The 22,284-nt window shown below is 41.9% G+C and overlaps 1 protein-coding gene across 3 annotated transcripts in view; it reads left to right on the forward strand.

Moving 5' to 3' along the window:
• Nucleotides 1-22,284, forward strand: part of ARHGAP26 (Rho GTPase activating protein 26) — a 474,474-nt gene that overhangs the window by 136,442 nt on the left and 315,748 nt on the right. For all 3 annotated transcript variants that reach the window (XM_011939748.1, XM_011939749.1, XM_011939750.1), the window contains exons 7-10: nt 3,069-3,173; nt 4,676-4,805; nt 8,785-8,885; nt 10,835-10,929. In XM_011939748.1, the coding sequence (XP_011795138.1) occupies nt 3,069-3,173; nt 4,676-4,805; nt 8,785-8,885; nt 10,835-10,929 (431 nt within the window). The remainder of the gene's footprint in view (nt 1-3,068; nt 3,174-4,675; nt 4,806-8,784; nt 8,886-10,834; nt 10,930-22,284) is intronic.

Genomic DNA, 22,284 nt, shown 5'->3' on the forward strand with positions numbered 1-22,284 from the left:
AACGAAGTACCACAAATTGGGTGTCTTGGAACAACAGAAATCTGTTGCCTCACAGTTCTAAAGCCTAGAAGTCTGAAGTCAAGTTTTTGGCACCAAGATCCTTCTGAAACCTGCAGTGAAAGGGGACGCTTCCTTTCTTCCTTCTAGCTTCTCGTGGCTTGCGACCATATTTGGCATTCCTTGGCTTATAGATGCCTCCCTCCAGTCCTTCGTCCTCACATGGCCATGCATGTCTCTGTGTCCACATTTTCACCTTTCTAAGGACACCAGTTATGGCGTCCTTGTAAAAGTACTAGGACCCACCGTGATGTCCTCATTTAACTTGAATACCCATGTAAAGACCCCATTTTCAAGTAAAATCACCTTCAGAGGTATTAGGACTTCAACATATCTTTTTTGGGGGTACACAATTCAACCCAGTAAAGTAGGTCTGTTCTGTGAATGGTGGCAATCCAGAACGATGCAGCCAGCATTAACTTGGACAGTTAGATTTTTGCTTTTTAAAATGAAAAAAATAAATTATGTTGTCAGCTAGGAAGTAGGAATAGGTTTTGCTTATGGCATTCTTTTAGGATAACAAGGGTGGAGAAGGAGGCACAGGAAGCCAGAAAAATCTTTCCTTTGTCAGGCTGTGATGTTGTGGTTGCTCCGTGGACAGCTGACCCCTCTTATTTGATAACCAGGTGGGACTGCAGCAAGTTCTTCCTCCTAGTGTTTGGGTAGAAGCATTTCTTTGAAGCAGACAGCTCCCCCACCTCTGGAGTCCCATGGGCGTCCTCCTGCCCCCTGAGGAGTGGACTTTCATTTCCCACTTTGTAATGGTTCAGAGGTTCATATAGTGTTGGGGGTAGGGGAGAGAAAAGGTGCTGTGAGGGGAGAAGCAAGGGGGAAGTGGGCCAAAAATAGCAACATGTTAAGGAGTCATTTCCCTTAGTAAAATGGACAATCAAAGCATGAGACCAAAGGAGGAAAAACAAAATAAATATTAGTTAACTTCCTGCCTTTGGGGAGCACTTGCGGGTACGCCCAGGTGGCATCTTGGTGAGCTGTTTGAGAATATTTAATTACCCCGAGCAAGAGAGCCTCTGTTTACTGTAAGTGAAGGATAAATCATAGTTAATAGGAGGAATGACCTTGGAATGAGCTGCTTATCTTCTGCGTTATTCTCAAGTTAGGGGTGGTGTCATACCTTGGAAAGGCAATGGAGCAGGACATTTGCAGATAGCAGGGAGAGCAGAGATAAGAAGAGGGACAACAGTTTTCATTGTGAATGCTGCGACTAGGTTTGGCAGAGGAGCCCCTTCTCCTCTATTATTGGAGCCATCTAGAAGGAAAGGTATGGGTCTTCCTCTCAACAAAAGAATTTTGTATGGAGTAAGCCCAAAGCCTTCGGCCATCTTTGAAGAAAAGCATTCATTTTCAGTCTCTAGTGACTCTATGGGGCTTAACACTCATTCACTGATTGAGTTAGGGGTCTGTATATGGTGCCACTGGATAGTTTTATAGCCAGAGGACCCAGCAATGCCCACTCTCGCACCATCCATGAGAATCTAAGGGGATAGACGGGCCGGGGACAATGGCAATGGGAAGTTAAAGGTCATATTGTCATCATCTGGGTTTTATCTTCACAGTGCCCAGCTCTTCGATGAAACCAGGCTGGCCTGGCCTCTGAGTTTAGGTCCAGTGCTGTATACCTTTGTGCTTGCTATTCCTACTGCAAACAAGATGAGAGAGTAGGGGGAGGGTGGATGGGATGAGATTCCTTTACTGTCACTTATTAGGGCTGCCTCTCAGAAAAGGAGAGTTAGTTAGGTGAAAATAAGTGGGATGGGATTATGTTTAGTAAGTAATTTTTTTTTTTTACATAGCAAGTAATATTTAATAAGTAAAAAAATTCATTTAGGGACTGAAAATCTGAATACCACAATGTAACATACAGCAAATGTGTCTTGGAATAAGGTGGTATGGCAGGTCAGGGAGGTCAGAGTGGACCCCTCAGAAAATGTGGGTCAGCCTTCAGAAGCCAAAGTGATTGGAACAGTCCCCAAATGCCATGGAGCTGAGCCTGATAGAGGTGAGGCGCTGGTCTTTCCTAAATCTTGTTCGGGCTTTTATTATAATCCTTTCTTCAGGTTGAAGTTTGGAACTGAGGGAAGATATGTAGAACTTGAGAAGGGGCCAGGAAAGCATAACAACAGTGAGGTTTGGATGTAAGCTCCGAGAGGAAAGACCACAGGAACGTTGTTTATTTAGTTTGGAGAAATGAAGGCTGGCAGGGGCTCAGGGTGGGGACATTAATAGTTTTTAAGTATATGAAGGCATGTGGTGAGCATTGTGGTGAACAGATGTTTTCACCATTCACTAAAGACAAGACTAAACAATGAAATGGGCTTACCTTTTAGCCTTAGGGATTGAATTGAGAATTTAGGGAAACCACCGTAAGTGAAAATGTGGGAACATGGAAATATTTTACCAAAGGAATCCATAGTGTTTACTTTTGCGTAGTTTGGGGAAAGCACAGAAACACACTTCAGTTGAAGTGTAATCTGGATGATTTTCTTTGACTTGACTTTGCCTGTTAGACTGCAGACTCAGGACACCCCACTTCCTTTTCTCCCTTCCTCTTCTGTGTAATAATCTGATACTACAAATGTACTAGAGGGAAACTGAGTCAGAACCCTGGTCTTTGGTTTCTGAGGAAATGATGTTCTCAGCAGGTGGTGAGGCCCACAGGGCAAGGGCATGGGTGTTGGTGCCAAGGAGACCTGGTTTCAAGTTCTGGCTGCCACTTCCTGTGTGTTTTGGGGCAAGTTTCTTAACCTCTCTGAACCTGCTTCCTCATTATTAAAATGGGGATAACAGTAGTGCTTAGGTCATAGGAGGTTGTGAGTACTCACTCAGGGCGTGGAAGGGCATAGTGCCTGGCACACAATTGGTGCTCTTTAAGTGTCAGCCATTATTATTCGCTATTTTAGACTTTCAACCCAGTGTTGGGAGCTCAGATACAGCTACATAATACCTCTTTTCAACCTGGTTATGTGACCTTTGCCTTTCTTCCTTCGTTACAGCTGCTGGCCTTCCTACAAGGACTCTTCACTTTCTATCACCATGGTTACGAACTGGCCAAGGATTTCGGCGACTTCAAGACACAGTTAACCATTAGCATACAGAATGTGAGTGGGCATAGGGACAGGCTTCCTTTCTCTGGTTAAGGAAAAACAAAATATGGGCCTGATTGCCATAGAAACCATCCAGGTGGCTTGGAATGTAGATGAGGAGGGTGGGTCTTGCTTGGGTTCAGAGGGAAGCTAGGAGCAGGCGTTTCTAGAGTGCTTGGTGGTTCTGAGTTAGACCATCATCCTCTTCTCCATTATTTCAAAGCCCTATTTATGTTCTCGGAAGTGCTGCTGCTGATTATGTTTCAAATCTGTAACATCTGTAGCATCAGAGTCAGGATTTCCTTTGGCGGTGGAAATCCCAGCCCGGCCCAGCCTCCATTCTATGCATCTAGCTGCCTGGCTACATGAGACCATGTGGAGTGTGTGTTCTGGTGATGGGGGTTGGGGGACACATGCTGGCCTCCAGCTCAAAGGATGTGCTCTTGTCCAACTCTTAGGAAGGCTGGCAGGAAATCCAAGTCGGTGCTTCACTCCCAGCGTGGTGAGCATTCACAAGTTTTAAACACAGGATCTTTTGGTGCACAGAATCCTGTGTAGGGCTTTTTGGTTAGCAGTTAGTGGGGCTTGAGCCCCCTTCTTCACCGTGGAATTGGACCATGTTATTCTTTGTATTTTCTTTGTCTCCAGGTGATCTTGTGTCCATGTGGGTTGTACTGCACGGCTTTTAGAAGCCTGGAGCTTACATAGTAGTCAGTGTTGTCTCAGAGAACAGGAAGTTGCAGAATCTTGGAAAAGGTTTCACAAAGCATGGCTTCCCCTTAGGCCAGATTTCTCAGAATGCAGGGTCTGAAATCAAGACTGACATGCAACGGGCTTACTGGAGGTGGGGGCAATGCTGGTAAAAACACCTGTGACAGAGTGAGGCCACCTGGACTCGCAGAGGGGGAAATAGAGCTGTGATGCAGATGCAGCAGAGGTCTCGGTGCAAGTGAGGCTCTGGAGCTGGGATGATCCTTCACAGTCACCCTGAATACAAGCAAGGGGGCCAGGCTTTCCACCCCTTCTGCCTTTCCTCTAGCCTTGACTAGTCATTGGGTACAGGCCGACCTTGAGTGAAGGAACTCCCCTTTTAAGGAGGGACTCATCTGTGAGCCATCAGCAAGCAACATTCATGGCAGCTGGAGAAATGAATGCCCAGGTCCTTAAGTCATACAGACCCCTAGAGCATCAGAATCAGAATCACCTGGGAGGCTTATGGTAAAACACTTTTTGGCATCCAGAGGTGCTAAATTGATCTGTAGGAGTGAGGGCTGGGCATTTGCATTTTTCTATAAGATCCTTGGGTGATTTTGATGGTCACTAGAATTTGAGAGTCATTCTGGTTTAGGACTTGAAGGCCAAAGTATACTTCTTACAAGGGAGCATTTGGCCAGTTCCTGGAAGGTTGAGTGTCCTTTATCTCATTGTAGATCTAAGGATTCTATTAGGTTGATATTCTGGATTGTTAAAACAGATACTTTGTTTCTTTGATTTGAATAAAATTATTTTCATCCTAGACAAGAAATCGCTTTGAAGGCACTAGATCAGAAGTGGAATCACTGATGAAAAAGATGAAAGAGAATCCCCTTGAGCACAAGACCATCAGTCCCTACACCATGGAGGGATACCTCTACGTGCAGGAGAAACGTGAGTGCTTTGACTAGCAACAGCTTGGGATGTACTCAGGCCTCTTACCTAGAAGGTGGAGGGTGTATCCAGCAGTGCCTGCCTTACTGCAAATGCATGCTTGGATAAACAAGAACAATTTTATAGTTCATCTTTCCAAAAGGAAAGATGATGTCCACAGAATCTTGTCTACTTTGTTTTACTTTATGAATGGGAATTCCTTTGGGAACCTGCAATTCCTTAAGGCTCTGTGGTTGCTCTTCTCTCTCTAGTGTTACTCTACTCTTGAGGTTCCTATACCCCTAGTCCAGCTTTATATACCATACCCTGAGCACAGTGGCCTTGGAAAGGTCTTGCATGCTAGGCCCCTGTTGTCTATCAGCAGTGTATCCTTTGGTAGACTTAATACTTGGTGATTCTGTTTTCGTTTGACATTGTTTCGGCAAGGCCCAAACAATCATGACTTAGGCCCTTTCCCTCTTCTCCTCAACTCATTTCATTCCAACACCTGAATTTCATGAAAAGTAGAAACAAAGGCTCACTTCAAGAGCCAGGAAGAAGGCTGAATGTGGTGGCTCACATCTGTAATCCCGGCACTTTTGGAGGCTGAGGTCAGTGGATTGCTTGATCTCAACAGTTCAAGACCAGCCTGGGCAACATGGTGAAACCCTATCTCCACAAAAATACAAAAATTAGCCGGGTGTGGTGGTGTGCACCTGTGGTCCCAGCTACTTGGGAGGCTGAGGTGGGAGGATTGCTTACAGGGGTGAGCCTGTTGAAGTTTATAAGAGCTCGGGAGGTGGAGGCTGCAGTAAGCTGAGATCGCCACCACTGTACTCCAGCCTGGGTGACAGAGCAAGACCCTGTCTCTGAAAAGAAAAAAAAAAGAGCCAAGAATACTCATTGCTCTGCCAATAATGTCTAGGAAAGGAATGCCAGGTGCTGCTAACATGGACATTTTAGTGATGACTCACAAGTTCATGCCTTACAGCTGGGGAAAGTCTCTGTGATGGGGCCGTGCCGTTTAGGGTAGCACATTCAGACTGAATTCATGTATGCAATGCTAGGAATGAAAGACAGTGAATGTTTTTTCTTTAATGGGTAATTCTTCTCCTAGTCCTCTACCCTGCTTTCTTGGTAGAGAACATTGGTCTTTCCAGATTTTTGCAGGTTTTGTGTTCTTTCATGTCCTTCTCTTGATGTCGAGTTAGGCAGATGTCTTCATTCCTAATAGCTCCCTGTTGGAATAGAATAGAAATACTTGGTTTCACTGATTATTCTATTTAATAATTACTCAAAAATTTGTTTGGACTTAAGTTTCCTGGGAACAGTGGGGCAGTAGTGGTGTTGGAAGTGTTGGCTGTGATGAGGATTACATTTCTTATTCTTACAGGGATCAACCTGTTGAGGTTTATGAGAAATGTAACTAATTTAGTTGTGTGTTTCATATATACCTGAATACAAAGTGATTCTCTCTTTGCCCAGTAAGAAGATCCCTGCAAAAGGTTTTAGGTCTACTTGAAAATATAAAATTTTAGGGCTCTAAAAATATAGTTCAAAGTCTACCATAATACTTAATTTGTTAATATATCATTCACTTACATATATAAAATCAGTGTTGCTTTTTTGCACTCTCATATTACGTCACACACTTTTATTCAGACACTTCACATGTTCTTTCAACATTAGTGTGTTGATTATCATGAGAACACTTTTTTGTTCCCTAACACAGTCCAGAGCACATGATGGGGATACAGCACTTTTTTTTTTAATTTTAAATTTTTTATAACTTGATATTTTGAAATAATTTCAGACATAGAGAAAAGTTGCAAGAATGGTATAAGGAACAACCATAAACCCTTTACCCAGTGTACCAGTTTTTAACATTTAGCCACAATTATATCATTCCTTCTCTCTGTGTGGGTGTGTGAGTATGCGCATCATAGACTTGCACACACACACATCCACACTTTTTTCTGAGTCATTTGAGAATATGGTTCCATATACCATGCTTCTTCAGTAGTGAGTATTTTCTAAGAATAAAAGATATTCTTTTTATGTAAACACATCTGTTAGGTTGGTGCAAGAGTAATTATGGTTTTTGCCATTAAAAGTATGGCTAAAATTACAATTACTCTTGCACCAACCTAATAACAAATTTAACATTGGTACAATATTTAATCTGAACTACAGTCCGTGTTCCAATTTTGCCAGTTGTACCAATAATGGCCTTCTAAAGCATTTTGTTGTTCTCCAGTACAGAACCTCATGCTGCGTTTAGTTGTCATGACTTTAGTCTCCTTTAATCTGGAACAGTTCTGCAGCTTTTCTTTGTCTTTCATGACATTGACATTTTGGAACAAAACAGTCCAGTTCCTTTTTAATTTTCTTCAGCATGGGTTTATCTGGTGTTTCTTCATGATTAGATCTGGAATATGCATCCCTGGTCAGATAATCCTACATAAGAGTTCTTCTCTGGAGCCACATCTGGACACGTGTGGTGTTGATCTGCCCCTCAGTGGTGATGTAAATTTTGATCACCCAGTCAAGGTACTGTCTGGTTTCTCCACTACACAGTCACTATTTTCCCCTTGTAACTAATTAGCAATCTGAAGGTAACATCTTAAGATCATGTAAATATCCTTCTCCTTATCACGCTTTACGTCCATAGATTTAGCATCCATTGACAATCCTTGCCTGGGCTGATCTTTACTATGATGGTTGCAAAATGGTGACTTCTCAGTTCCACCAACCCCTCCACATTTAGTAGTTGCCTTTCAGTGTACTTATGTAAGGAAGAGTCCTGCTCTTCTTTCTTCCTCCCTCTCTCCTTCCCTCCCTCCCTCCCTTCCTACTATCTATCTATCCCTCATCTGTCCATCCATTTTCCATCTTTCCATTGTCAGTGTGGATTTATGGGTTCCTATTTTGTTCAGGAGGCTATAATTTATCACTATCCTTATTTATCTTGATGCTCAAGTTGTCCAAGATACAGTGCTTTGGGAATCTTTGTGTTGCTCGATTGCTGGAATTTTTTCCCTAGTCCGTAAGAATACACTAAGATGGTTTGTATTGTCATTTGTCCTTGATGCCCCAGTGGAAACATTTACTGTATTGTTTTTTAGTTTGCTAAATGACATGTAACACTTGCAGTTGGCAGTCATGCCATACCATTAATAATTACTAAAAGTCTGCCAATTCTGCTGTGTGATCTCCATAAGCATCTAAAACTAGTATTGGTTGAAGTCCTTTGCAGGCTGACTAATGCTTTCTTCCTGTAATAGTGCTTTGTCGTTTCAAGTAATTGGCTGAGCACTGAGTAAAATCAGAGACTAGAACATGACTGCATGGCACCTCCCTCTTGAGGTGACGCACTAATCTTGAGGAACATACTCCTTATAGATTACATCTGGGCATTGATAGTCACTTCCACTCTGCATCTCTGGTGTCTCTGAGGTCTCCTTGTCTGCTTTTCAGATCTTCTTGAGTTCTGCCAAAGTAAGTCTGGGGTTTGGAAGTAGGTCAGAACCCCTGATGTCTGTGCACAGAGTCACAGAGCAGCTGTGTGGGAAGCATGATGTCATTGCAACAGATGGGAATGGTCACAAGCACTTGGAGGAGCCTTTCTGCGTTCTCTCCTCAATCATCTTACTCCTGTCAGCGAAGAGAGTGGAAACTTCAGTTGGGGCTTCATGATGGGAACGTGGATTAATTTCCCCAGGGAACCTTTACTTCCCTTGTATTTTAAGACCCACTGGATGTAGCAGTAGTGGGAAACAGCCTTCTTTGGTCCCTGGGGGAAATCCCTGGGTTGGTTTCATTTGAGCTTGTGGGATCAGATTTCTGTCTATTCATTGTAGCTGGTGTGGAGAGTATATTACTCCTAAAATATTTTAAGGGTAGATGAGCATTATGAATTATGGGTTGTGATTTTTCCAGCTCATGATGTGTAGCATAGAGTGGAATGTATAAATGTTTTATGGGAAATATTACCTTGCAGGTCACTTTGGAACTTCTTGGGTGAAGCACTACTGTACATATCAACGGGATTCCAAACAAATCACCATGGTACCATTTGACCAAAAGTCAGGAGGAAAAGGGGTGAGTTCATTTTTAAAATTTGGTGCTTGATTTGCTGGGCTAACATATAATGATTATAATGCATGTATAAAGTGATACCTCCAGTGTTACATTTATGTTTCATTATAAATTTAAAATTAATAATTAAAAAAATTTTATACAGTAGTTCCAGGAAGCCTAAGAGGCTGAAGAATCGCTAAGATAAGATGATTACTCTTAGCTCTAAGTTATATTAGGAACTGCAATTAAGAAATATTTTTGTATTTCACATATATACAATATCAAGCATGTCAAATATTTTTATATGCTAAAAATTATTGGATGACCTCATCCTGTGAAACTGATTCAATCCCACTCCCACCTGACACCTGGAGAGCTGCTGGTGGCAGTATAGATGTCCTGGTTACCTATTGCTGTGTAACAAGTCACCCCAAAACTTAGCAATATTTAAAACAACACCAATCATTTTAGTATTTCTCATCACTTTTGTGGGTCAGGTATTCAGGGGGCATTTGGATGGGTGGTTCAGGCTTGAGGTTTCTCATAAGGTACTAAGCAGATGGTAGCTAGAGCTAGAACAAGGAGGGTCTGAAGCAGCTTAAGCTGGCCAGATACAGAGCAGTTCTGTCTGAGAAATTAATCTTTGCTATTCAACGGAAGACAATAGATGTAAGGCCTGTGAATATAAACTGTCTCCTCCTAGGCCTTGTGTGTTTTGTTTGCTATTCTGATATTAGTGGGTGGTTAAGTTTTACCTTATGTAGCTACATTTCTGTTATTTCAACAAACAGGCAAGCTTGCTAATTTCCCCCATTAGTTTAGATAAAAAAGATTGACAGAGGCAGGGGAAACAGAAATCCTAACAAATTCCTAAGTGACAGTAAGAAGAAATTAGGGAGAGCAACTTCTGTGTTTCTGGGCAATAAACTACTGCTATAAAGTAGTGCTATGAGATGAAATTGTCACATTCAGTTGAGCAATGGAATACTACTCAGCAATAAAAAGAGATAAGCCCTTGATATGCACAACAACATGGATGACTAGCAGAGCAATTATGTTAAGTGAAAGAAGCCAGACAAAAAGAGCACATACTGTGTAGTTCCATTTATATAAAATTATAGACTATGCAAACTAATGTGTAGTGACAGAAAGCAGATACAGCAATTGCTTGGGGATGTACTGGGAGGAGGGATGGATTGCCAAGGGATACAAGGAAACTTTTGGGCATAATGGAACTGTTTGCTGGCTTGGTCATGGTGATGGTTTCATGGATGTATATGACATCAACATCTATAAATTGTACAGTTCAACATGTACAGCTTATACATTTAATTATATGTCAGTAAAGTTGTTAAAATGTATTTATTGAGCAGCTACTGTTTCTAGGATCCAGTTGGGCTTAGGAGACAAGAATAAGCAAAATTTGACCCAGTCTCTGTTCTCAGGGTCCTGTGGTCTAATGGAGAGAGAGACATTATTGTATTCATCACCTATATCAATGCACAGTTTCAGCTATGGTCAGTGCTGTGATGGAGGGAAAGGTACATGGTGCTTTGTGAACACGTACTGGCGATATTTGTTCTGGTCCGGGAAGGTTTTCTTGGAGAAGTGATGACCAACCCAAGATCATAGAAGCTCAGAGTTGGGAGGAAACCATCTTCTACTCTTATGAAACCTGCAAGTTAAAACAATATCCACACTCTTTTATCTACCATGGACTGATGCAGTGCCATCATGATCCACCCATACTAAAGATGTTTGGGTCCAAGTCTAATATGGTGAACAAATGTAAGCTACATGAGGCTTTTTCCTGGAAAGGTTTATATAGTCACCCTTCCACCACCCATGGTCATGAGCACTCAGGTTTGAGAAGATGAAATGATGGCTCCTGTTTACAGGTCATGTGTGTCCTGGAGAGGAGTAGAGCTCCCATTCTGGCCTCATCTTGATAGTCTGTGTGTTCCCACTAGGGAGAAGATGAATCAGTTACCCTCAAATCCTGCACACGGCGGAAAACAGATTCCATTGAGAAGAGGTTTTGCTTTGATGTGGAAGCAGTAGACAGGTGAGTAGCTAGCATGCTTTTCTCAGGAGCCAATAGAGCTGAATTTCTATATCTTACTTTTTCTTTTCAGTCAAGGCTTTTCTGCTTTTTTTCCCTTCTCCCCCTCCCTCCTTCCTTTCCTTCTCCCCCTCCCTCCTTCCTTTTCATCTCCATCCCTTCATCTATGTCCAGGGTGCTGGATCCAGGCCATTGCTGGTTTGCGAGAATCATTAGAGCCTCCCTATTTTTTGGATTCAGCACTGAATCACTGGCTTGGTTTTGTTTTACTTTAATGTTAGTGCTTTCATGCTCAGAAATGTGTGTTATATCTCTAGGAGGTTGAGTAGACTTTTAAAGAAAACGATTTAGCATGATTGTATCAGCAATTTGAAATTTTTTTTTAACTGAAAAAGTTAGTATAATGTTTCAAAAGGCATTGGAATGGAAGAAATTTTTCTCAAATAAAAAAGCAGCTTTTAGTTACATTTCACCTACCAATGTGTGTATGTGCCCAGGAAAGACACCAAACCACTTGTGAAATCACAATCTTTTGGAGAGAGAGCCATGTGTTGTATTCCTCAAGATTTATAGAGTCTCTCATTAAGTTGTACCATTTCGTGGTTTTAAGCTAGTTTGACAACATTCCAATTCTTTGAAACACTTTACTTGGCAACAGGTTAATTTTTTCAATGAAACCCACGTGTTAAGCTTATTTGAGCTGCCTGTTCAAGATCAGGAATGCTAGCACCAAGATCCTTAAATCTCAGCATGATGCTCCATATAATGCCATTTAATCTCTCCCCTTTATTAAAAAAACACTATACCATTTCATCAAGCCAGTACTTACCCCTCCCTGGGAAGTTCACCTGTGGCCACCTTTCCCTGGCTCTGTGGCATCCTGAGACTGAGTACTGCCTGGGGTGTGCTCCTTGTGCACTGGCAGGTGTGCACTGCCTTCTTCTGGCAGGTATCTACTCTGCACTGGAGGCTGCTAGGGCTGCTGGAGGCTGTTAGGCCTCCCATGGAGAGAGCATGCCCTCTTAGCCTGTATCAGAAGTTCATGGAAACTAACTGCATCTCTTAAGCAATTTGGTCATTACACCTTTGGCTTTCAAGCCAGAAAACCTGGGTTCACATTTTGACTTTGCTGCTTAGTAGCCGTGTGACTTTGAGCAAGTTACTTAATCTTTTGGAACCTTGATTTTCTCATCTGGAAAATGAAGTTCCCAGAATGGTTATAAGGATTCAAGGAAATAATGCATGTAAGATGCTTGGCAGAGGGGCAGATAATAAGTGCTCAACAAGTATTAGCTGTTACTCTTTTTTTGCTAACTAGCTTGTCTTGCATGCTCACCAGACTTGATATTTCACTTCTAAACACAGAGAAGTACATATCCTTTACTGTGTGTAGAGGTGTGAGAGGGGAAGATAAAGAAGAATAGCATGGGGTGGGGTCGGGGGATAGGTTGAATTGGGGTAGCAAAGGGGAATTGCAAACAACCTTCTCCAAACTAAATTTGGTTATTATTGGTTTTAAACAAATCCTAAACCTTGGTGCTTTAAGCATCTCTTTTCTCTTTTCTAAGCATGTGATTGAAGGGAATTCATATTATTGGCATCCTTGAAGGAGGTTCGGAAGATCTGTTTGCATGGAAGTATAGCCACCTGTGATGCCCGTCAAATGAATGGTTCCTAGAGAGAACCGTCTGCCGCAGAGCTGCTTTGAAGAGAGCATGCCTTGTGTTGCAGCTCTCCGTCAGATTGAAAACAAACCCAAATTTGCTTTCTGAAGCTGAATTATTTTTGTGTTTTCATCTTCAGAAGTTTCCTGAGCAGTTGTGGAGAGTGGCTTTTTAGGCGATTAAAGCTCACTGTGGCACCTCCGTCTTATTTCCACCCTTGCCAGCACTTCCTAGCACCTTCCCTCCTTTATGACTCCCACAACAGCTGTGCATGTCCCAATTATAAGCAAAGAGTGAATGTGTCACATTCAGCATACTGAGTGGGCTTGCGAGTTGATTGCTCCTGAGTTTCTGTCCCTCATTCCCTCTGCATGGCATGGAGAGATTTCGGTCGTGGTTCAGATGAGGGTGCTGAGTTTCCTCTTTTTTATTTTTCTTTTTTGAGATGGAGTCTCGCTCTGTCACCCAGGCTGGAGTGCAGTAGCACGATCTCGACTCACTGCAACCTGTGCCTCCCAAGTTCAAGTGATTCTCTTGCCTCAGCCTACAGAGTAGCTGGGACTACAGGCATGCACCACCACACCCGGCTAGTTTTTTTATTTTTAGTAGAGACGGAATTTCACCATGTTGGCCAGGCTAGTCTTGAACTCCTGACCTCAAGTAATCCGCCCACCTTGGCCTCCCAAAGTGCTGGGATTACAGGCATGAGCCACCATGCCTAGCCTGAATCTCCTCTTGATAGACAGGAGGTGAGTAGACCGCCTAGGAAACACCTCCTCTCAGATTTCTATATAGGTCCCAAATGTTTAGGTTAGAATACAGCAGGATTTTCCTCCTTTTTCCTTTTTTGACCTCAGTGCCTGTTTTTTTCCCTCAGTGTTTAGAAGGGGGCCCAGGTAGAGAAGGAAAAGGCATTTTCATGCGCTGGGTAGCTGCATCCCTGGGAACTCTCCCCAGAATCCTTTTCTCTCGAAGACTACTATACTTTTCTTTTTCACCAACGTCCCTTAGCAAGGAGGCGATTGCTGCTAGATGCCCTGCTGTCCTGCCTTCCACAGGTTCCCCAGCTCCACCTGCTGGACCAGAGAGGCAGAGGGTCAAAATGCAAGTTTAGCACCTAGGAAATGTGGAAGTGAAAGAGGGGATGGTTACATTTAACCGCATAAGGGTTTGAGATACTCCGAGAGTATGTTTTTTTTTTTTTTTTTTCGAGACAGAGTCTCGCTCTGTCGCCCAGGCTGGAGTGCAGTGGCGCGATCTCGGCTCACTGCAATCTCTGCCTCCCGGGTTCACGCCATTCTCCTGCCTCAGCCTCCGGAGTAGGTGGGATTATAGGCGCCCACCACCTCGCCTGGCTAGTTTTTTGTATTTTTTTTAGTAGAGACGGGGTTTCGCCGTGTTAGCCAGGATGGTCTCGATCTCCTGACCTCGTGATCCGCCCGTCTCGGCCTCCCAAAGTGCTGGGATTACAGGCTTGAGCCTCCCAAAGTGCTGGGATTACAGGCTTGAGCCACCGCGCCCGGCCGCTCCCAGGGTATGTTAACTGGAGAATACACAAACATTTATGTGGTGACTAGTAATGTTTTCTTCTATCAAGATACAAATACATGTTAAAGTGTGAATTATGTGACTTAGAATATGGGATATTATGGATTTTTAAGATTGAATATATTTATCCTTTATACTTAATGCTGATATATCAAGTTATTTTGTAACAAAAGCTGTAGCCTTTAGGAGGTGATATCCTAGGAGGTCAGTATTGTGAGTTGATTACCCTACATCAACGTATTTTACTGTGGTGAAAACCACGTGCACTCAGTTACAGATTCCTGGTGCCTGCCCCACACCCACACAGTTCAACTTTCTGGGACTGAGACCCTGAAATCCATATTTTCAAGCTTTTTAGTTGTCCTTTATTCTTACTACTACTTGGTATGTTAAATACAATGTGTTTCACAATACAGTTTCATCAGCGCACATGAAAACATTTTCCTAATTTGAAAAACCACAACAAGCAACTATAGCAAAACAAAACAAAACAAAACAAATTCAGGCTCCTTTACTAAGGAGCTGAATGCTTACCTGTATGGAGGAGAAGAGTGTAACTATTAGGAAAGGTGATTTCTAGTTTCTGAGACAGATTACTTGACCAGGCAAAAGGCAAAAACAGCCACCAAAATCAAACCCCTGCCTTTTTAAAGGATGTGAAAATGGTCCTCCATTTCACACTGTAGGCATACTCCAGGTAGTATGCCTACACTACCAGTGAGGCAACTGGTAGTATCAGAGCATTTCCTGTAAGCTGAACACTTTCATCCTTGTTTTGTGTCATCCTCACTACAACCCAGGGACGTGAGTCCTCCGTTATTCCCATACTGCTGAGGAATCTGCAGTGTAGGGGGGTGAGGCCGTTTACTTAGGGCTAAGGTGGGATTTGAACTGAGGTTCGCAGGAGTCTGTTCCAGGGCACATTGGTACCTCAAAACTTTGAATTTTTTTTTTTTTTTTGAGATGGAGTCTTGCTCTGTTGCCCAGGCTGTAGTGCAGTGGCGTGATCTCGGCTCACTGCAACCTCTGCCTCCTGGGTTCAAGCAATGCCCCCGCCTCAGCCTCCTGAGTAGCTGGGATTACAGGTATGCACCACCACGCCCAGCTAATTTTGTATTTTTAGTAGAGATGGGGTTTCACCATGTTGGCCAGGCTGGTCTCAAACTACTGACCTTAGGTGATCCACCTGCTTCGGCCTCCCAAAGTGTTGGGATTACAGGCGTGAGCCACCACACCTGGCCAAAACTTCAGATATTTTAGAAACATTTTCCAGCGATGAGCTCAGAGCTGTTGGTGGTTGTGTTTCAGAGACACCACAGTGTCCAGTTTTCAGGCTGTGAAATCTGGGAAGTGCTATTGGCACTTCCAATTGGTTGCATTTGGCATTATAAACTAGAGTGAAACTGTACAATGTAAAGTACAATGAACTGAAGCAGCAAACTCGCCTCTCTTCTTACCTCTATTCCTCTGTGACCTTCAGAAAGTCCTCACGTAACTAAATTAAGAGAGACAACATGATAGAGCATAGTGACAGGCACATGGCACTGAGTAGGTATTCCATGAATGTTTTTTTTTGGTTTCTGTACACCTTTTCTTCCAACTTTTATGTATTTGTTTAGAGGTGGGTGGGATCTCCTCATGTTGCCCAGGCTGGAGTTGAACTCCTGGGGTAAAGCAGTCTTCCCACCTCAGCTCCCGAGCAGTTGAGAAGATGGGTGCACCACTGTCACTGTCTCTGGCTCCACCTTTTATTGTTAAGGTGACACTTTTTTTTTTTTAAATCCAGGACGACTAGCATGAGTAGGAGATATCCTAGCAGTAGTATCACTTGTCAGCTAATTGTTTTCATTGTATCACAATACATTGCTGTCAGTTTGTTAATCCTCAAATCCCTGACATGTAAGTCTTACAGAAAACTGTTGTCGTTCTTTGACTGATGAATGAGCTGGAAATCACATTACGTGTTAATCCAGGTCAATGGGATTTACATCTATGGTTCTTGAACTTTATATATCAAGGATCCATTTTATTTTATTTTATTTATTTATTATTTATGTTATGTTATGTTATTTTATATTTTTGAGACAGAGTCTTGCTCTGTCACCCAGACTGGAGTGCAGTGGTGTGATCTTGGCTCACTGCAACCTCTGCCTCCTGGGTTCAAGCAATTCTCCTACCTCAGCCTCCTGAGTAGCTGGAACTACAGGTGTGTGCCACCCCATCTGGCTGATTTTTCAGAGACTGGGTTTCACCATGTTTACCAGGCTGATATCAATCTCCTGACCTCAGGTGATCTGCCTGCCTCGGCCTCACAAAGTGCTGGGATTATAGGCGTGAGCCACCGTGACCAGCCAGGGATCCTTTTTAAAACCAAATACATTTCTAGAACTCTACTTTTAATTCTTATATATTTAAGTTCTTTTACCTTTGATATCTAAAGAGTAGACCTATGCTCTCGTCTCTGTGTCCACACCCTTTCGTATTGGCTTCTACACGATTTCAGAGGCCACATCTCATTTAGTTTCTTTTCTCTAGTGCTTTCCTTTTTTTCAGAACTAGTTTTGGGGGAGAAGTTCAAACCTGAACTACTGAGGACCCTGGGATTACATGGAGCAAATGTTTCACAGACTAATATTAGCTCTTCGTATCTCTCCTTTCCCTCAAAAGAATTTCATTGTTCCCAACATTGAAAAGCTAAAGTTAGTAGAAATTCTTTGTATTTCTTCAATCTCAAACTGAAAACTTGCTTGGATCAAGGTATCGTGTCAATCTAATTGATATAATGATTCTTTGAAGGTTCCTTCTGATTTCTTTTGAAATTCAGTTTAAAGACTCTAGCATTAAGAATATGATATGGCAGCTGGGCGCGGTGGCTCACGCATGTAATCCCAGCACTTTGGGAGGCAGAGGAGGGCGGATCACAAGGTCAGGAGATCGAGACCATCCTGGCTAACATGGTGAAACCCTGTCTCTACCAAAAATACAAAAAATTAGCCGGGTGTTGTGGCAGGCACCTGTAGTCCCAGCTACTCGGGAGGCTGAGGCAGGAAAATGGAGTGAACCCAGAAGGTGGAGGTTGCAGTGAGTTGAGATCACGCCACTGCACTCCTGCCTGGGCAATAGAGTGAGACTCCGTCTTAAAAAAGTAAAAAAAAAAAAATTGATATGGTTTTAAATAAATGTAACTTGTAGTAGTTGTGTTGTATTGCCACAACATGCTCCAAAGGATAATTTAAAAAAATTTCCTAGCAGACACTTGTTATTAATTGTGTCCCTGCCAAAATCATATGCTGAAGTCCTAATCCCCAGTATCTGAAAATGAGATTACTTTATAGAGATAATCAAGTTAAAATGAGATGATTAGGGTGGGCCTTAATGCGATGTTACCGTTGTCCTTGTAAAAAGGGGAAATTTGGACCCAGAGATGGACATGTACACGAGAAGATGCCATGTTAACACGAAGGCAGAAGTTGAGGTGATGCACCTACAAGCCAAGGAATGCCAAAGATTGGCAGGAGAGCACCAGAAGCTAGGAGAGAGGCATGGAGCAGATTCTTCCTCACAGACCTCCGGAGGAACACTTGATCTTGAACTTTTAGCCTCTAGACCTGTGAAGCAATCAATTTCTGTTGATTAAGCCAACCAGTTTGTGGCACTTCGTTACAGCAGCCCCAGGAAATGAACACAGTGTTGAATAGGGAGGGCCTTTCTCAATGAAGCAGCACCCATGCACCCAGCAGCCTTTAAATGGATAACTCAACACCTTCTGCTTGAACAATCCCATTGCCAAGGAACCCCACTTCACAAAGCAGCCCATTCACATAAATTACCTTCTTTCTTTATTTTATTTTATTTTTACTTGATGATAGCCTAAGCTTTCATTAGCTTTTTAAAAATCTCCCTTTTTTGGCTGAGCATGATGACTCATGCCTGTAATCCTAGCATTTTGGGAGGCCGAGGCAGGTGGATCATTTGAGCTCCGGAGTTCAAGACCAGCCTGGCCAACGTGGTGAGACCTGTCTTTACTAAAAATACAGAAAAAAATCAGCCGAGCATGGTGGTGGGCACCTGTAATTCCGGCTACTCAGGAGGCTGAGACAGAAGAATTGCTTGAACCCAGGAGATGGAGGTTGCAGTGAGCTGAGATCGCACCACCACACTCCATCCTGGGTGCCAGAGGGAGACTCCATCTCAGTAAAATAAAATAAAATAAAAATCACTTTTAAAATTCTTTAATAAAGCAGCATTGTTGGGTGCTTTTGTGTTACTTTGCCATAGCACCAGGCATTTGAAGGTTTATAATATATATTGGTTAATTGAATAAAGACTGGATTTATTGTTACAAAACGTGTCAACTCTTTGAGAGGATTTAGTGTAAAATTTCTGGATTAAAAAATGGAACATGATTTCAAAGCAGCCGTTAGTGGTAGCATGATGTTAATCGGTAGTACTTGCTCATGTCTGTGTTCACTCACTTTGAATAATTAACTCCATCATGCAGTGTCTTAAGGAAATTCATGAGCAAATATAGGGAAAGTATTTGTTTAGGCTAAAAAATCATGGTACTAGTCATTTGCCCGCATCCCTGGATTGGTTTATTTTTAAGAAATTTCTCACAGATGTAAGTGACACTTGGATGTTTTCTCTCGTGTTTTCCAGGAAGGCTCAGTCAACCATGTGAAAAATAATAAAACAACTTCTTCTGATTCCCTGAATCAGTGGAGTCTCTTGAGGGGCAGTGTTACACTGGGAAAGGATGATGATCCTTTTTTTCTGGGATTAACTGACTCTCACCAATGTCCATACATTTGAAAATGCTGTGTGTGTTAAGTGCCTCTTTCCCAGCACTGGTACTCTCTCGAGGTGGGCAGCAAGGATAGCTTCTTAGAGAGGGCAAGGATATTTAATGCTAAAGTTGTAGTAAGGGATAAGGCAAGAATCAACTCGTCTTCATGGAGCTCACCTTTGAGTTTGGAATGCTCATATACATTCAAGCAACTAAGCTATACACACCAGTATGTTGAGTGTTTCGGCAAACCTGAAGGGCCAGAATACTGGGGGGAAATGTAACAAACAGGAGGACTTTACCCTTCCATTCTTACAAAGGATGATGGCCTGACTGGAATACACTGAATTCATTCCCTCCCTCCTTCCTTCCTTATTTTATTGACCATAACTACATGCTAGAGACTATTGACAGTGGAGATATAAAGTTTACAAATCAATTGGACTTTCTTAACAGACTTCATCTGATTTTCTTTCATACCAATTCGAAAGTCCTTGTTTGCAAGCTTTCCATGTATAGGTAAAGGGCAGTAGCTCTCCATTGATCTAGTCCCAGCCTAGCATTTCACATCCACTGTCAACTCTTATCTTCTTCTTCCCAGGTAACCTGCATTTGCACAGTGATGAGTTTTTCTTGGTATTGGTTGGTTAGGTGTTTAATTAGGTATGTTTTATATACCTCTGTTCAATTCTAAATGTCTGTCTCAAGTGATTTGCTTCCAGAGGCAGAAAAACTTTTTATGCAGCTTTTAATACAGTAATAGGTGCATATGGTTGTTCAATTTTATTTTTTATGGTGACATAATTTTGAGATGGATTAATTATTTTCTTTGGGGCTATGGTGAACTATTGTGTAAGAGACTAGAGGAGCTTAATCAAGTTAGTTGCTATTTAAACTAAAATTTTAGCAGGTGCCCACATAACCTGCATTTGTGTACTGGTAGGAAAAAGACCCAGGAAAATTGAAGGTTGGTGAAAGTCAGAATGGTGGAGGCCAGAAAGATTTTTGAAAGATACGAAGAATCTACTGGAACCCTCAGCACCCTCATTTCAAATATGTTTGTGTGGCAGGCTGCATGATGCAGGTAAAAAAATAAGAGCATTCCTAAATTTGAATTTGGAATCTGTTCCTTATTAGCTGTGTGACTCTGGGTAAGTGGTTTAACCACATCTGTAAGATGGGGTGAATTATCACTGCATTGCAGGATTTTTTCTGAAGGTGGAACACACTAATATTCCCCTCTGATGGAGTCCTATGTCTGAAAACATGGCTGTTGAATTTTTTTCTATGCCCTAAACCCTGGGACTCTTATTGTTGTGATGGTGAACCTTAGCTTTGGTGGATATTCCTGTGAGCCTGCTTTTTGTCTTAATGGTGCTCTTTTCCTGTAGTGTCATGAGTTTTCAAGTTATCTATAAGCTGAGAGGAAATACAGGTGCATTCAGGGTATATGTGTGAAGGGCCTACTAGGGTAAGATTACATTTTCAAACTGTTTATGTGATAACCTCTTATTGATACATACTTCATATAAAAGATAAAGTTTTATGCCCTCTCTTTCCAATCTGTGGCCTCAAGAAGAAACGATATTAATTTTAAATTAAAATAATATCGTTTCTTCTAGCTTGGTAAGTGGTGTTTGTGCATGCATTTGTGTGTCTTTGTGAAGTTGTGTGACTGTGAGATTATGTGTTTTCCAAAAAGGATCACCTTATGTAACACTTTGTTTCAACATTCAACCTCTAGATGGCAGTTTTGTGTATGTATTAGTAACTATTAGAAGGTGCAGTTGAAAATTAGCTGTCCTATATACACCTTGTATACATTGACAGAAGACTGTGTGTGTGTGTGTGTGTGTGTGTTTTCTGTAGAAAAAAAAAATCATGTATTATACCTTAAAGGAAGAAGAGTATCCTAAATGACTCATTCTTTCTCTAGAAATTCCTTCCTCCCACCCTTTCATCACAAATTGTTCATACGCATTTTCTTGCAAAAACAAACATGCTCAGTTAGTTGGGCCTCAGTTTAAACGTTACCCTTTACCTGACTCTTTGAACTAACGTGCCAGGCTCTTTGCTTTAGGAATGGCTTGTTTAGGATGGTGTAGAAAAGATGAGTGATTTCACTGTCCTGTGTGTGCTGAGAACCTGGAAGTCCTACTTTTCCCTCCTGGTGCAATGTGCCTTTATCTTTTGCAACACATGAATCCATTTTTCCTGGTTTCAAACTTCCCCTCCCTCCCCTTCTCAGCCCTTGTTTGCAATAATATTTGATTTTGCCTTCCTGCTGGTTGGATTAGAGTGCTGGTCTCAATGCCATTGACATTTCAGGCAGGAAATGGCGTTTTCCTTCCTCAGAGGGTATTATATGACTCTGACTTCCATGACTTGAGTTGGGGGAAGATACCATAGTTTCTGAATTGCTTTTTGGCTGTTCTGTAAAATAAGTTAGTGGAGGAGTTCTTGGAATCTTAGAATTCATGTAGTTTGAACTTGTCATTGAGTTTTTTTTTTTTTTTCTTTCAATTAAATGAGAGCATGCCTGTTTGCTGTTTGATTCTGGTTTAACAAAGAATGAGATATGGTGGTTAATGGACTTGATTGGGAGGGTGATTGAGGCAACCGTATTTTTACTCTTTAGTCTGCATGATGAAATATGGAGTTTTATTGGTTGAGTATACCAGTTTATTTACCAATTTCTAAATATAAGATGAGTTTATCTTTTTGAAATCAAAACCAAAAATTACCTATTTCATAATTCTGGATAGAAGAAATAATTCAACCAATACATTCCACTTATGTACATTTCTGTCGATTGTGAGATAGAATAGTAAAAATGAAAAAAAATACATGAAACAGAAGCTATATTTTCATAGTTTGTTATCAATAGTAGTAACAGGTATTTGCATTCTCCTGGAGTCTCATTCATCCCATCAGTGAATAATGCCTTGTCCTTGTGCAGTGTGTTAACATTTGCTGGCTTCTGTGTCCCTGATGCCCAGCATCATGACTAGCACATAATAGGCACTCAGTCAATATCTGTTGCATTTAAGAGCCATGCAATTTAATATGCCAAAGATGTCTTTGGGCTTCCCGATGTTTTACGACTCCCGTCTCTCATGAAAATATAAGAGCTTATCTGATGTGGTTGGTGATACCTACTTTTTAGACTGTTATAATTGCTATGATCCTAATTGTTTTAGGAATATTCCTCTAAAAATACCAAGGTTACAGGCTTCAATAGGCTATGATTCATTCATTTATTAGGATCAGATCCATCCTTCCTTCCTTCCTTCCTTCCTTCCTTCCTTCCTTCCTTCCTTCCTTCCTTCCTTCCTTCCTTCCTTCCTTTTCTTTCCTTTT

The sequence above is a fragment of the Colobus angolensis genome, unplaced genomic scaffold (genome assembly GCF_000951035.1).
Source record: "Colobus angolensis palliatus isolate OR3802 unplaced genomic scaffold, Cang.pa_1.0 Scaffold183, whole genome shotgun sequence".
NCBI classification, from domain to species: Eukaryota; Metazoa; Chordata; class Mammalia; order Primates; family Cercopithecidae; genus Colobus; species Colobus angolensis.